This window comes from Piliocolobus tephrosceles, chromosome 9 (genome assembly GCF_002776525.5).
Source record: "Piliocolobus tephrosceles isolate RC106 chromosome 9, ASM277652v3, whole genome shotgun sequence".
Taxonomy (NCBI): Eukaryota; Metazoa; Chordata; class Mammalia; order Primates; family Cercopithecidae; genus Piliocolobus; species Piliocolobus tephrosceles.
Genome location: NC_045442.1, coordinates 14,193,700 through 14,210,520, shown reverse-complemented (window position 1 = coordinate 14,210,520; position 16,821 = coordinate 14,193,700). Strand labels below are relative to the sequence as shown.

The 16,821-nt window shown below is 51.1% G+C and overlaps 1 protein-coding gene across 1 annotated transcript in view; it reads right to left on the bottom strand.

Annotated features, from left to right (window-relative positions):
- Window positions 1–16,821, bottom strand: part of RGS10 (regulator of G protein signaling 10) — a 41,879-nt gene that overhangs the window by 2,341 nt on the left and 22,717 nt on the right. The window contains exon 4 of the mRNA XM_023224387.1: window positions 13,596–13,739. Within this exon, the coding sequence (XP_023080155.1) occupies window positions 13,596–13,739 (144 nt within the window). The remainder of the gene's footprint in view (window positions 1–13,595; window positions 13,740–16,821) is intronic.

The following is a 16,821-nucleotide window of genomic DNA, read 5'->3' as shown; positions in this document are numbered from 1 at the left end:
GGGGATGAGAAACACCATTACTCCTTCAGGGTGTCCCACCAAGGTGCTAAGCAAGCATCACCATCTGCCTTATTCAGCCCTTCCAAGCACAAGAGCCCCCAAGGAAAACTTTTCGAGGCTTACCTAGTTCAAAGTTTGCAATGAATGCCCAAATGTGACTAATGAAACCAGTGGCACCAGGGTCCCGGCTGGCACCCAGCCTCAGTCCTGTGCCCACTCCCACCCCAGGTCCACGCAGATGGGACCCGCCACCCTGAGCAGGATGCGGTGCGACCCAGGCGTCTCGTGTGAAGTCTTTGCACGTGGGAGAGGAACATCCTGTTTGCCTGTAGTGGCTCTGAGGCTCAGACTTCAAAGCAGAGAAGAAAAAAGGCTGGCGTTGGGGGCACCCAGGGCAGAGGAGGAGGGGGAGGGAAGGAGGTTGCTTCAGCTGGGAGGAAGCTCAGGGACTGCACTGGGCTGGCAGGACTCGACCCTGAGATCCGGAGGCTGCCAGCAAGCCTAAGGGGAGGGGGCTGCAAACTATTTATTAAGAGCATAAGGGCCACTCCCTACTGGGGCAGGTGTGAAATGCCCTACAAGTACAGAAGTCCCTCAGGCAGAGTTTTGTCCTCTGAGAGCCCTTGCCCATCTCCCATGCTGCTGCAGTGACTGGGAGGCGGCTGTGGCCGTTGGACCCAGACAGGCTGGAGAAAGAGAGGATGTCAGCCCCAAAGCCTGCATGTGCCTGGGCTGTGGGAAGCCCAACTGCTCTACATGGGGTGCGCAGGCAGACTTCTGACTGCCACCGGCCAAGGACCCCCTGGGCCTGGCTCAGGAGCATGCAGTAACAGGGTGCTCCTGGGACGGGGCTCAGCAAAGGTGACTTAGAGGATGGAGAATGCAACTAAGGCCAGGCGCGGTGGCTCATGCCTGAAACCCCAGCACTCCGGGAGGCTGAGCAGGGGATAGCAAAATCCTGTCTCTACCAAAAATATAAAAATTAGCGGGGCTTGGTGGCACCCACCTGCAGTCCCAGCTACTAAAGAGGCTGAGGTGGGAGGATCACCTAAGCCTGGGGAGGTTGAGGCTGCAGTGAGCTAGGATCATGCCACTGTACTCCATCCTGGGTGATAGAGTCAGACCCTGTCTCAAAAAAAAAAAAAAAAAAAAAAAAAAATGCACCTACAACTTTCTTCCAAGAAAGCGGCCAGAGATAGTCTGCCCAGGTACTGGCCAGAACCTCATCTGTCATAGGGAAAAGAGCTGTAACTGGGGTCCAGTAAATGTTTACCACTGACTGAACAGAAACTGTTCGCTGCGCAGCAGCAGAGGCTGGGGAAATGAATCCAGCTAGTACCCGGCCGCTGTGCCCTCCAGCCCCGTGCTGGGCAGCGTGTGGGCATTCTTTCCTTCAATCCTCCCTCCAGCACTCTGAAGACCCTGATTTGACAGAGGAGGACATGAGGGGCTTAGGGGTTCCTCACAGTTCCGGAGGCTAGAAGTCCAAAGTCAAGATGCGGTCAGGGTTGGTTTCTCCTGAGGCCGCTCTCCTTGGCTTGTAGACCACACCTTCTCCCTGCGTCTTCACAGGGTCTCCCCGGTGCATGTGTATCCTTACCTCCTCTTCTTACAAGGACACCAGTCAGACTGGATTAGGGCTCACCTCCATGTCCTCGTTTAATGTTAATTACCCCTTTAAAGGTCTATCTCTAAATAAAGTCACATTCTGGGGATTAGGACTTCAACATATGAATTAGGGAGGGGAGCACAGGTCAGCTCATAACAGTGAGCATAAGAGAAGGGCGGGAGGCCAGCCCTGGCAGGCTCCAGAGCCCCTACTCCTGACCATGAGGCCATCTGCCACTCGCATGGCAGGACAAAAAAAAACGAGGGCTGCAAAGAGAGTAACATGGAAAACTGCCCGTGAATGTTAAATGACTGATACTAAATTTTAAAAACACACCCTGTCTAAAAACAATGATCCCAAATATGTTCTTTTTTGTTTTTGCTGTTTGTTTTTTTGAGATGGAGTCCCACTCTGTCACCCAGGCTGGAGTGCAGTGGCGCAATCTTGGCTCACTGCAACCTCTGCCTCCCGGGTTCAAGCGATTCTCCCACTTCTGCCTCCTGAGTAGCTGTGATTACAGGCGTGCGCCACCACACCCAGCTAAGTAGAGACGGGGTTTCACCATGTTGACCAGGCTGGTCTCAAACTCCTGACCTCAGGTGATCCACCCTCCTAGGCCTCCCAAAGTGCTGGGATTACAGGCGTGAGCCATCGCACCTGGCTCCAAATACATTCTTTAAGAGTGTATCCATGTGTCTAAGTGAGAAATAAATGTCCCTAAAGGTCAGTAGTGGGGTAAGTAGTGCTCCCTAAACTTATGTTCACCTGGATTCTCAGAATTAACCTCATTTGCAAAGAGGGTTGGAAAGGGGTCTCAAAATGAAATCACACTGCATTTAGGGTAGGCCCTAAATCCAAGGACTGGGTGTCCTTATCAGAAGAGGTGGGGACACAGAGAGACACACGGAGGGAAGAAGGTATGTGAAGGCAGAGGCAGACATCGGTGATGCAGCCATGAGCCAAGGAGTGCCGGCAGCCACCAGCAGTCTGGAAGCTGAAGGGGCAAGGAAGTACCCCCCAACCCCCCCCCCCCCACCGCCCACCAGAGCCTTTGGGAGAACAGGGCCCTGCCAACACCGTGATGTCAGATTTTCAATGTTTCTGCTGAGCGAATGTGTTTCTGCTGTTTGAAGCCACTTGGCTTGGGGTCATTGCTTACGACAGCCCAAGGAGGCTCATCAAGTCATCTTTTTGATTTTACCTCACCCCTGCTCAAACACAGAAAAAGAGATGGGCCTAGGGGTCCCAGACAGTTCCAACAAGCAGGGCTCCCTGAGGGGGAGAAATGACCTCACCAGGGTTGGACTGTGATGGGCACCTGAACAACATGGTCAGACTCCTTAAGTGTCCATAAGGAAGAGAAAGAAGAAAATGGAGCCATCTGGGCTAAGCGGGAGGCTGCAGGTGACTAGAAGACACAGGAGCAGAGCTGAGGCAGCCATCCGTCCAACGAGCGGCTGCTGGTGAAGTGGAAAACTCAAGTTGGCAGCTGAGCTGCATTCTGTATCTTTTTTTAAAATTTTTTTGGCCAAGACAGCTGCGGCTTAGCAAGGTTTGGGGTTTTGGCAGCCCCACATCTGCGAGCTGCAGGCCTAGACTGTAAACTGTTTAGCATCGTTGCCTTGGGATCCAATCCTACAGGCTGCTGGAAGTGAGATTCGGACAAAAACGAGGAGGGAGGCTTCCTGCAGATGTGCAACTCTGTACAACCGTCCTGCAAAACCAGGTCTTTATATCACCAAACCACCTCCTCTCCAGATCCCAGACATGGCCATGACTAAGCAGGATTTGCCTTCCTGAAAGAAAAATATCCATGCAGTGCTCCAACTTCAGACTGTTCAAAATGTGCCGCTCCAGGAAAGGACGTCCCCCTGACGCATACTCAGCTGTGCAGAAACGAGGAGCTCAACAAGCCTTGGAGTCCCCTCTGTGAATGTTGCGTCTGTCTCCATTCATTGCATTTCAAGCCTAATAAATATTCTAACACTTCTCAGAAGTCGAGTACAGAAGACCTAAACAAAACATGCATCCTCTCTTCTCTTCAAAACCCTCCGCCGTGTTATTTCAGGCACGAGAAGAAAACATCATTCCTAAGGCAATGCAAGTTTAATTAGTGGATATCATATTTGCTTTAAGAACTTGGTTTCGTTTTTACATGAAAATCGCTGAAAGAAGGTGGAAGCACCGCCGTCTCTGAATTGTGGCTCTAGAATGTGTCCTCTCTCCACACACATGGACTACAGACGGGCTTGTGTACCCATGCGAGGAGACACAAAGGCAGAAAAAAGGAAGCTCCTGTCCCTCCAGCCCTCAGAAGTGGCTGGGCATTGACAAGGCTGTGGGGCAAGGCGCAAACAGGCATGTACGCACCCCCTCAAGTAAAGACCACCTCCCTTTCAAGTGGGAACGGGCTGCACCCAGGAGGAGGTCTGAGGGCAGCTGGCAGAGAGCAGATGAGCAGACGAAGCAGCTCAAGTCAGCCCTTGCCCCAGAGCGCCAGGACGGGCCACACAGAAGGTTCTGTTGTCTCACATGGCGCTCCAGCTTCATAGACAGACCAGCCAGAGACGACAGTGTGCCAGGGGTGGGATTGGAAATCCACAAGGAGTCTGGACACAACAGGATCAGAGAGACCTTGCTTGGATGAAATCCCCTCCCAAGCTCACGGGTTCAGTGCCGTCACACGGGTGGAGCCGATTGTTCGCTTTTTCCTGCAGTCCATAGGACTCAAATTCCAGGCCCAAATGACATGACTCACTTTCTGCTGGGGGTGAAGGCATTTTAATTTTGCCTTTTGCTATCAGAAGGGGAGTTGAATGCTCCTCTGAGTGCCACTCTCCCCTCCTCTTCCCCCAAATACCTTTTTTTTTTTCTGAGACAGAGTCTCACTCTGTCACCAGGCTGGAGTGCAGTGGCGCGATCTCGGCTCACTGCAACTTCCAACTCCCTGATTCAAGCAACTCTCCTGCCTCAGCCCCCCAGGTAGCTGGGATTACAAGCATGTGCCACCACACCCAGCTAATTTTTGTATTTTTAGTAGAGATGGGGTTCCACCATGTTGGCCAGGATGGTCTCAATCTCCTGACCTCATCATCCTCCTGCCTCAGCCACCCAAAGTGCTGGGATTACAAGCGTGAGCCACCGTGCCCAGCACCAAATACCATTTTAAAGTTGCAAGAAACATCTCAAAGTATCTCGAATACTGCCCTTCCCGCCCTGACCCTTGTGAGGCAGATGGCTATGGTGTACGCAGACAGCCAACCCTCCTTCCGTTTGAATAAAAAAACCACACCTGCCTTTTCTGGCGGAGCATGCTGGAAAATACCCATTTCTGCCCTGCGTTTGATCTTTTGGAGCAAATGTCACCTGGTACCCATAAGACTGACACATCCTAAGTCCCTTGCTCTGGCCACCACCACAGCCTCTGCCACCACCCAGGAGAGGGGACCAGGGTCATGCAGGGGCACTCAGGCCCAGGTCCCGTTTGGAGAAATAATAGAGCAGGGTAGAGAATGGGCCCCCAAATGTCCGCCACAGGCCGGACAGCCCCTCTTTCACCCTCCTAGGCCCTCAATAGCTGGTCCACCCCTCTTACTTATGTTGAAAAAGGAAGCATTTCTCACCTCTTACTTTCTGGGGAAACTCAAAAGAAACTGCATTGCTAAAAAGGGACCCCATTCATGGCTCCTTTCTCTGTCAAGGATGTGGCTGGGAGCACTGGCATCTCACCCAAGCCTTTTCCTTTTTTTTTTTTTTTTTTGAGACAGAGTTTCACTCCGTCGCCCAGGCTGGAGTGGAGTGGCGTGATCTCAGCTCACTGCAACCTCTCCCTTCCAGGTACAATCGATTCTCCTGCCCCAGCCTCCCAAGTAGCTGGGATTATAGGCACATGCAACCATGTGCAGCTAATTTTTGTATTTTTAGTGGAGACAGGGTTTTACCACGTTGGCCAGGCTGGTCTCAAACTCCTGACCTCAGGTGATCCACCCACCTCAGCCTCCCAAAGTGCTAGTTTTCCATTTTTTTTGTAAGCACCAGAGGCTAAGGACTTCTTTTTGAGTGGAGAAGTCCACCTCATCTCTGCTTTTCCAGGCTAGAGTTTAGCACCAGACCCAAAGCCTGGGGAAGGCATCCTAATAGACACAAAATCTGCTTATTTATTTATTTATGTATTTATGTATTTTGAGATGGAGTTTCACTCTTGTCACCCAGGCTGGAGTGCAATGGCACGATCTCGGCTCACTGCAACCTCCGCCTCCTGGGTTCAAGTGATTCTCCTGCCTCAGCCTCCTGAGTAGCTGAGATTACAGGTGTGCACCACTGAGCCCAGCTAATTTTTTTGTATTATTCATAGAGACGAGGTTTCACCATATTGGCTAGGCCAGTCTCGAACTCCTGACCTCAGCTGATCCACCTGCCTCGGCCTCCCAAAGTGCTGGGATTATAGGCGTGAGCCACTGCGCCTGGCCCAAAATCTGCTTTTAAGTGTAGGCATGGGGACCCGTGATATTCATGGAAGAAGAATGAGCACCTCACTCCCCCAAACCTGTGCCCTTCTCTTCCATGGACTGAGAAAGCCACGAAGCTGCCATGTGCAATGATCTGGACCTTTTTATCTTCATCAAGCTCATGGCTGTTCCAGACCATGCTGTGCTATAGAACTTAAACCAAAGGCTTCTGAGCAAGAAAGATGTGTAAACTGGGGCTAAGAAATGTGCCAGAGGAGAATTTTGTTTTAAATCTTTCATATGGAACAACTGTAAGTCACTGAGCAGACTTTAATGTGTTCCATTCTTCAATGTTTGAGTAGAGCCTGAAAGGACCAATGATGGCATTGATTTCCCGCTAGGGAGAGAGAGGGAGGGGCAACACTGGGGGATCTTAACTTTTCACTTCATACCCTCCTGGACACATGAATTTTTTTTATCTTAACAATGAGCATGTACTAATTTAACAATTTAAGATAATTTTAGGCCAGACACTGTCAAGTTCACGCCTGTAATCATAGCAACACTTTAGGAGGCCAAGGCTGGAGGACTGCTTGAGCCCAGGAGTTCAAGTCTGGCCTGGGCAACATAGTAAGACCCCACCCCTAGAAAAATATATTTTAAAAATTAGCCAAGCGTGGTGGCACACGCCTATAGTCCCAGCTACTCGGCAGTCTGAGGTTAGAGGATGGCTTGAGCCTGGGAGGTCAAGGCTACAGTGAGCCATGATGGTGCCACTGTATTCCAGCCTGGATGACAGGGGGAGCCCCAGCATAAAAAAAATTAAAATAGGCAGGGCACAGAGGTTCATGCCTGTAATCCCAGCACTTTGGGAGGCTGAGGTGGGCACATCACTTGAGGTCAGTTCATGAATACCCCCGCTTCACAAATGAGAAAAGCCAGGCACAGAGAGGGAGCAAGTCTTGCCCGCAATCTCACAGTAACTAAATTCTAAAGTGAAAGAAGGCTGGGCACAGTGGCTTATGCCTCCAATCCCAACACTTTGGGAGGCCAAGACGGGAGGATTGCTTGAGGCCAGGAGTTTGAGACCAGCCTGGGCAACATAGTGAGACCCCATCTTTACAAAAAATAAAAATTAAAAAATAGCCGAGCCTGGTGACACTTGCCTGCAGTATCAGCTACTTGGGAGGCTGAGGTGGAAGGATTGCTTGAGCCCAGGAGGTCAAGGCTGCAGTGAGCCAAGATCACACCACTGTACTCCAGCCTGGGTGACAGAGTGAGACCCTGACTCAAAAAAATAAATAAATAAAGTCAAAGAAGTTGGGGTAGGGGCAGCAGGGGGAGTCAGATCTAAGGAAATAAGATTGTGGTTATCAGAGAGTGACTTTTTAACACCAGGGCATTGAACGCTCATACGCTGCTTTGCAGCACAACTCAGAGAGGTAGCAGAGGATTTGCTCAAAGCCCCATATTACAGACGAGGACTTGGAAGCCACAGTAAGAAACAGAACCCTCCTGGCGTCAGACAGAGGCAAGGCTGGACTAGAAGCCCCCACTTCTGCCTCTGGTGCTCAGGGCCAAGCTCATGCACTGTCATAACGGTGATGAATCTGGCAGCTCCATATCCAGCGAGTATTGGATGGGGGAGAGGGGGAAGGGGAAAGTGGGGAGGGGCAGAGGTCAGGCCACTCCCACCCACCATACAAATGGTGAGCCAAGGTCAGGAGGTCAGGGTTTCACAGCTGACTTTCTAGTAATAGAGCTGGCTCTGCACTGAGCCATCCACCTTCTCTTGCCCAGCTGGAGTGGGACAGGCACAGCCCTGAGCTAGGGACCTGAGCCAAGGTGCTCAGGTTCTAAGAGGTCCAAGACTTACCAGCTCAACCAGCACATTCTATAAACAGCCACTGTTCACATCCCTGCAATTAAACTGTCTGCCACAGCCTTGGGGCCTGACCCAGCCAGTCCCTCCCAACTGAGCTTCCACCACCCCCTCATTTGCTGCATTCCGATGACAACACTGACCCCCAACGTACCTGCTGCCCCTGCCTGGGGGCCTTTGCGCTTGCCTCTCCTTGGAAGGTCCTGGCTCCCAGGTCCTCTCATCCAGATCCCGCTTGCCATTCAGGTCCCAGTCACCTCTCCAGGGAGCCCTCCTTGAGCACCGACCCTAGCAGGCCCCTCCCAGTCCCTCTCAGCCCATCTCCTGCTGCATTTCCTTCTTAGCATTGATCTTTCTCTGCCCTCCTTGGTGTGGTGGATGCTAATTTCCCTGTTGTACACACAGTTCCTAGCACAGTCCCTGGTATAGAGTAGGGCCTCAATTCATAATTGTAGCATTAAGGAATGAATAAAACAACAAATCCACAAACCAGCAGACCAACCAGGACTGAATCAAATCTCCCAGGAACAGATGTTTTTGTTTGTTTGTTTGTTTTTTGGGACGGAGTCTCACTCTGTCGCCCAGGCTAAAGTGCAGTGGTGCAATCTCGGTTCACTGCAACCTCCGCCTCCCAGGTTCACGCCATTCTCCTGCCTCAGCCTCCCGAGTAGCTGGGACTACAGGCGCCCGCCACCACCCTGGCTAATTTTTTGTATTTTTAGTAGAGATGGGGTTTCACTGTGTTAGCCAGGATGGTCCTGATATCCTGACCTCGTGATCTGCCCAACTCAGCCTCCCAAAGTGCTGGGATTACAGGCAGGAGCCACCGCGCCCGGCCGGAATAGATGTTTTTAAAGAAGAAAAGACACTGTAAGGAACTGCAATTCCCTGAAGAATTTTTTTGTAAGGTAGCCCCCTTTCCTTCCTGCTTCCTCCAAACTAAATTTGTCCAACAGCAACCTCTGACTCTAGGCTAACGTACTAGGGAAATACCCACAGTACCACCTTTTGCCTCTCCTGGCTTTGCCACCAAAGGGCTGGGCACACCAAGCTTGCAGAACTGAATTAAATCAGAGAATCATCTTGCTGCTTACATGAATTTCCCAGGTAGCAAAGTTTTAAGCCCTTCAAGCTTCTCTTAAGATGCCTTTGGCTGGACACAGTAGCTCACACCTGTAATCTCAGTAGTTTGGGAGGCCGAGGTGGGTGGATCACTTGAGGCCAGGAGTTTGAGACCAACCTGGCCAACATGGTCAGATGCCATCTCTACTAAAAATACAAAAATTAGCCTAGCCTGGTAGCACACGCCTGTAATCCCAGCTACTCAGGAGGCTGAGGCAGGAGAATCACTTGAATCCGGGAGGCGGAGGCTGTAGTGAGCAGAGATGGCACCATTGTACTCCAGCCTGGGTGACAGAACAAGACTTCATCACAAAAAAAAAGTTTGTGATGAAGTGCTCATTAAAATGAATAATGCATTCTTCACATAATACGCTGACCTCAATTTAACTTCTACTGGATGGTTTGGGGTCACCAGGTTCACTTATCATGTCACCGTCCAATAGCACAGGGATGCCCATGGTGTGGCGTGTGGCATTGGAGGTCCCCACGCCCAGGGGCTCAGGCCTCGGTGCCGTGCTTGTGCTCGGTGTCATTTCTGTGTCCTCCCTAGCTGTCAGTGGTCACCTCTTGCTGCTCATCCCTCCATAGTCTCTACCACAACTTCAAATCTGCTATGAACCGAAAAACCTGTTAGAACTGTGTGCAAAGCAAGAATAAACAGGACCTGACTGAAAACTCTTGAAGCTCTCCTTTAAACAGGGTGCATGGAGTGGGCTCATCCAGCCTGGGGCTCAGGGAAGATTTTCCAGTCCTTCTAGGTTCCAGCTGTGCCCTACAAAGTCAGAGCTGCCCTCCTAGAAGCTCAGAGAGCAGCGGAGCCCGACACGCACGTGGTGATGAGGAGCTAAGTCCCAGGGCCGTGGTGCTGAACACACGGGAAGGGGCTGCTCTGTGCCTCCACCATGAAGCCCAGCAGCGCTCAGCAAAGCCAAAGCCGCAGGAGAGGCTTTTGAAAGTTCCGTGAAATCTTGTGGCTCCAAACATGTTCCCCTCAGCTTCAATCTCCTTCACTCAGGAAAACAGCTCTCAAGGGAGCCTTTGCAAGAAAAAAACCGGGGCTAGTGCTGAGCACGCATTTTGACAGTTACAGCAAGGACCAGGAGAGAGACAGTTTTCAAAGCAAAATGGAACCCAGGGGCCCTTCACCTGGAGACTCACTGTGAAATCGGCTCTGATTCCAAATACCTTGTTTTCACCCAGTTATGCCTTAGGAGGAAAGTTCGTGGCTCTTTCTCTCTATCCAATTAAAACACTCTTTTTTTTTTTTTTTTTTTTTTTTTGAGATGGAGTCTTACAGTGTTGCCCAGGCTGGAGTACAGTGGCACTATCTTGGCTCAGTGCAGCCTCAGCCTCCCAGGCTCAAGCAATTCTCCTGCCTCAGCCTCCCGAGTAGCTGGGATTAGCTGGGATTACAGGCGCCCAACACCACACCTGGCTAATTTTTGTATTTTTAGCAGAGAAGGGGTTTCGTCATGTTGTCCAGGCTGGTCTGGAACTCCTGACCGTAGGTGATCCACCCGCCTTGGCCTCCCAAAGTGCTGAGATTACAGGCATAAGCGACTGAGCCCAGCCTTCCAAGAAAAGGTTTTTAACAACAGAGTATAACAGTACTTGCTTTACATTCAACAGTTTGGACTGCACATCTGTTTGGTGTGCATAAACACATACATTATTATTACATTTATTAGGCCACATCTGTTAGGGGCATGTGCATACGTGTTATTTATAGAAAAAAAGATGGAAAGTCTACAGATCAAATGTTATTTGGTGGTTATCTCCAAGTGTGCAATCATGCAATAAAGAAATGATTTCTTCTTTATATTTTTGTTTTCCAAGTCTTTTTTCTTGAGCATGTGTGATGTTTACAGTTGAATAAAAATTATTTTTAAAAATTTTTCTGAGGCTGGGCGTGGTGGCTCTTGCCCGTGATCCCAACACTTTGGGAGGCCAAGGCTGGAGAATTGCCTAAGCTCAGGAGCTCAAGAACAGCCCGGGCAACATAACGAGAGCTCATCTCTACAAAAAAATACAAAAATTAGCTGGGAATGGTGACGCACACCTGTGGTCCCAGCTGCTTGGGAGGCTGAGGTGGGAGGATCACTTGAGCCTGGGAGGCCAAGGTTGCAGTGAGTTGTGTTCATGCCACTGTGCTCCAACCTGGGCAACAGAGGGACATCCTGTCTCAAAAATAAATAAATAAATAAATAAAATTCTTTGTCATTAAAAAAAGAAAAAAAAAAAAAACAATCAGCCTGTGTCCCCTGTGTTTCTTCCTTTCTGTGCTGGCTAAGCCTCCCACTGAATGAGTCGAAGGGGCATGCCTAGTCATAAGATCCAGCTCCATTCTGAGCTGTTGGGCAGGCGAGCTGGATCTCTCAGAGCCTACAGTGCTACCTCCTGGAGTCAGAACTCTCCCATTCCTCATCCTACCTTGGCTCCCGCAGTCCTGGGAAGTCGGATGACCTGCATTCACAAAGTCTTTCCAATCCCTCTGCTCCAGGGGCCTCTCTGAGCTTTGAGAAACATCAGGAGGCTGCCCAGGAGCCTGGCAGAGCAACACAGACCACGTGGGTCACAGGGAGCACAGTCTTTGAAGGCAGTTGGATTAGAAAGAATCTGGCTTCCAGCACTTTCTGCTCCCTGCATGACTTAATGGTAACAAACCACTTAACCTCCCTGAACCTTGCTTTTCTCATCAGCAAAATGAGAATAATAATACTCACTGGAGATAAAATGAGACAGTACACACCATGTGTGGCATCAGGCTCAAATGGGCAGTACTAAATGGTAGTTAGGGCCAGGCACGGTGGCTCACGCCTGTAATCCCAGCACTTTGGGAGGCCGAGGCAGGTGGATCACTTGAGGCCAGGAGTTCGGGACCAGCCTAGTCAACATGGTGAAACCCCATCCCTACTAAAAATACAAAAAATTAGCCGGGCATGGTGGTATAGGCCTATAATCCCAGCTGGTAGGGAGGCTGAGGCAGGAGAATCACTTGAACTCAGGAGGCGGATGTGGCAGTGAGCTGAGATGGAGCCACTGCACTCCAGCCTGGGCCACAGAGTGAGACTTCATCTCAAAAAAAAAAACCAAAAACCCAGAAAGTCCAGGCGCAGTGGCTCACACTGGTAATCCCAGTACTTTGGGAGGCTGAGGTGGGTGGATCACTTGAGGTCAGGAGTTCGAGACCAGCCTGGCCAACATGGTGAAACCCTGTCTCTATTAAAAATATAAAAATTAGCTGGGCATGGTGGCGGGCACCTGTAATTCCAGCTACTCAGGAGGCTGAGGCAACAGAATCGCTTGAACCTGGGAGGCGGAGATTGCAGTGAACCAAGATCGAGTCATTGCACTCCATCCTGGGAGACAGAGTAAGACTTGGTCTAAAAAAAAAAAAAAAATGCCGGGCGCGGTGGCTCACGCCTGTAATCCCAACACTTTGGGAGGCCAACGTGGGCGGATCATGAGGTCAGGAGATCGAGACCATCCTGGCTGACACTGTGAAACCCCGTCTCTACTAAAAATACAAAAAAATTAGCTGGGTGTGGTGGCGGGCACCTGTAGTCCCAGCTACCCGGGAGGCTGAGGCAGGAGAATGGCATGAATCCAGGAGGCGGAGCTTGCGGTGAGCGGAGATTGTGCCACTGCACTCCAGCCTGGGCGACAGAGCAAGACTGTCTCCAAAAAAAAAAGAACAAAAACAAAACCAAAAACGAAATGGTACTTAGTGTTGTCACTATTGAGAATACCGAGAGCACAGGGGTCTGTACAGGTTCTCAACCCTGGCTGCACTTTAGAGTGTCTTAGGGAGCTTTGAAAAGATTCTGAGGACCAGGGTGGCGTCGATATTCCCATATGGCTACAGCCACAAAAACTGCCTTTTCACCATACATTCCACTCCCTTTGCCACGGCAAATCAATGCCCATGCATCCTTCCTACTGGCTCAAAGTCACCACTTCCAGGAGGCCCGCTGCAAGTCCCCTTTAATAGCCAAACGTGAATCAGAATTCACATAGAACATGCTGCCCGATGCTAACCTTTTCATCATGACTCGGGCTACATGACGAACTATTAACAGCTTACAGTATGGGGCCACTAAAAGTACGTGGCAGTGTCTGGATATTTGCACAGAAACAGCCTGTTTCTCCTGCCACTTTGAGTTCTCCTGCTTGCTTTCTGGAGTTTTCCATCTATTCTTACCTTCAGCAATTATAGGTTGCTTTCTCAGTACAGGCTCCTCAAATAGCTCCAGCCCCCGCTCTAATCTGGATTGAGAAGGCAGATACACCTGCCGGTCCAAACTGTGTGTAGACCAAGAGTAAACAGGCCTGGGGAGACTCCTGGGGGGCAAATCTCGAGCTTAGGATTCCAGTCCCCACTGTCCCCAACCACGGCCCCTCAATGTACCTCGGTCTCCCTGGCCAGATGAGACGGTTTCCCGGGAGTCTAACATTGGGTGTTTCACTAAATTCTTCCAGGCCTGGAATTAATGTAGGTTTTCAAATCAAGGCGCAGGCAGGGAAGTCAGGTTACCTGGTCCTGGAGTTTCTGGAACATCAGAGGGTGCGGTTCTTCCAGGATCTTCTCGTTGAGCCGAGACTGCCCCTCCACGTTGACCTGTGATGAGGCCTTGCTGGACAGAAAGGTCATGTAGATCTCCTTTGCCTTTTCCTGCATCTGGAGGAGACAGATGGGGCCTGTGTGCTATCTGCCCACACAGATAGTGGCCTCGCCAGCACTTGCAGGGAGATGGCCCAGCCTGAGCCCTGCTCTCCCATCCAGCCAGGCCCACAGGAGCTGCTGTGGCAAGAGAAAGGCACCCCCCACAGCCCAGGGGCTCTCAGGCCACTCCAGAGAGAATTTCTATATGGGATAACTTGCACTGCCAAGCCCCTACCCTGCAGCCACATCTCCTGGAACAAAATTGCTGCATTAACCATCCAGAAGCCATGACAGAAAGAATCCTGGCCCACAGAGAGCACTCGGTACCATTTACAACCATCCTGTGGCCAGGCACAGTGGCTCACGCCTGTAATCCCAGCACTTTGGGAAGCCAAGGCAGGTGGATCACCTGAGGTCAGGAGTTCGAGACCAGCCTGGCTAACATGGTGAAACCTCATCTCTACTAAAAACACAAAAATTAGCCAGGCATGGTGGTGCACACCTGTAATCCCAGCTACTTGGGAGGCTGAGGCAGGAGAATAGCTTGAACCCAGGAGACAGAGGTGGCAGTGAGCTGAGATTGCACCACTGAACTCCAGCCTGGGTGACAGAGTGAGACTCCATCTCAAAAAAAAAAAAAAAAAATCAAGTGAAAGTACGTACGCCTATCTCTACCAGTTTTCCAGTGCCCACTAGGCTGCAGACACCTGCTTGGAGGCATCCCATTTCCTTAATCCCCTGGACATGCAGCAAAGGGCATTTTCCTGTTAGTGCCACTTTACCCACGAGGACACAGAGGTCAGGAGAAGTGGCGTGGCTTATCTGAGAGCTTCTGGGAGCCTTAGGACTGTTTGGCTCCAAGGCCTCTGAATTCTGCTCAGTTCCACTTCTGCAAGACACGTTGGCCCCTCCAGGCTGTGCGGTCTGCGGCCTTCAGAGGCAGGGTGATTTCCTTTTAGGTAACGAGATACCGAGCACAGGCAGTGGAGAAAACACTCGCTGCCCGCCCTCAAGTCCGGAGTGCAGTCCTGCTGGGAAGCAGGAGCCCTGATAGGTACCGGCTTCCTGTTTCACCCGAAACTAACTGAGGCGGGCTCAGGAGCACTCACGGATGGTAAGGAGATGACTTCACAGTAAGAACTGTGTCTTTAGGACAGCACGCCTCAGGGCAGGGCTGCAGGCGCAGGAGCCTTGTCCAGAACTTCCCCTGAGGGCTCAATTTTCTTTTAGAGAAAGGAGACTTCCTGTGCTCATACCTCGCCAACAGCAAAAATGGGGCTGTTTCTCTGAACGTTAGACTCTAAAGCATGACCTTATCCTACAGAGCAAGGCAGACAACAAATGCCTCTAAAATGCAGCCACACAGCTATGACATATGTGTGCGGGGGGGCCTGGAAAACTGCCTTTCTCTCCAAGAGCCCACCTGGGGCTCCACATGTGCTGTGGCGCTTGGTTTGGGAAATCCCAAGCTCTGCAAACCTTCTGCCCTTGAGGAAACCACCAGAAGGTTTTGATAGCTGGTGCATGAAAGGAAGGAAGAGGAACCATTTTTCAGTTCAGGGCACTGAGGACAAAAGATCCTGAGAAGCCGTGGCCTGGCCATGTCCTGTTCTGCGAGAAAGCAAGCCTCGCCAGCACTTGCAGGGAGATGGCCCAGCTGGGTGAACACGGAAAGCCATGCTGTCCACCCTGCCTTTACTGTCAATAGGAGCAATGAATCGATGCCAGACTCAGTGACACAGGAGTCTCTCCAGACAAGCGTGGCTATCTAAGGGACAGGTCTGGGGGCCATCCTCGAGACCCAAGGGGGTGGCACTTAGGAGCTGGCCCTGGTCCTCTCTAAGACCCACCAGCTCCATGAAGCCACAGCCTCCCTCCCACCACCCCCGTTCCGTCAGGAAGCGACGCTTTTGGAAAACCACTTCCTGTTTTAAAGCCACTTCATGAAAGGAGAATTTCAGCCAGGCAGATGAGCAAACTCCATGCAGAGGTCTGGGGGTAGAAATCACTTTAGACCTCCCCGCCCCTTGAACATTCATACGCACACACACACGCACACACGTGCACACATGCACACAAATACACACATGAATCCAGGATATCTTGAGTGATTCTGAAATAGAAAAGTGCAATGAATGGCTTGAGTCTTTGAGGTGGGGCAGAAGGGGCCGGGGGAAAGGAAGTAGGTTCCGGTGACTGCAGGTATACAAGCCTTGAGGATCTCAGCCCTGCCCTCTCCCACCAGCTGTCCCTCCCGAGTCTGTGTGAGAACAGTGTCGGGTCGAGGCCCTGGCTGACCAGATGCGGACCATAAGTGGCTGCAGGGCTCAGCTTATCTCGGCGGAGCTAGGAAGTGTGACTGAAAAGGGAAACCCTGAGACGGCGACCACAAGCCAGTCACGGGAAGGCCTGGTGTCCAGACCGAGAACATGAGCAGAAAAGAAGAACCAGTCTCTGGAGCTATTTTGGTAGATTTTTCCAGAGCTTTGTTAACCCTATTCTAGCTACTGTCAGGGCAGGAACAGAGCTGGTGGAGTTGATTCTGTGTCTATGGCCTGGAAGGATGGCCGACTTCTCTTCCACGGCCCTGACACACGTGGCTGGCCACAGCCTGGACCAGAGAGCCCCTTTCTCCCTAGGGAGACCCAAAGTGTCCAGCATCTGAGGCTGTCCTGGCAGGCACTAGAGAAGGGTCCCACCTGGGCTCATCAACTCAGGGACTGCCCATGAAGCACCTGCACCCCAGTGAGCACCTTCCAGGCACCCCACAAGGCTGGGGCCCTTCTTCGAGGCCTGGCAGTGCCTCAGCTGTGACAATGCTCAGCCAGACGCCAGCTCTCGAACCCCACTCCCATCCCATCTGCTGGCCTCCAGTTCCTCTCCACCCCGTCTTCTTCCAGAGATGGAATGTGGGAGATAATTCCTAGGAAAATGAAAAGATCAAGACACTAACTTTACTAATACCAATTTCAGAAAGAGAATGAGGCAAAGAAAATATCCAATAAATGATACGAGAATATTTTCAAGAACTGGCTCAGGAAATGGGAAGCAGTCGGAGGAACAGCAGATGACTCTGCAGAGACCCAGAAGAATGAGC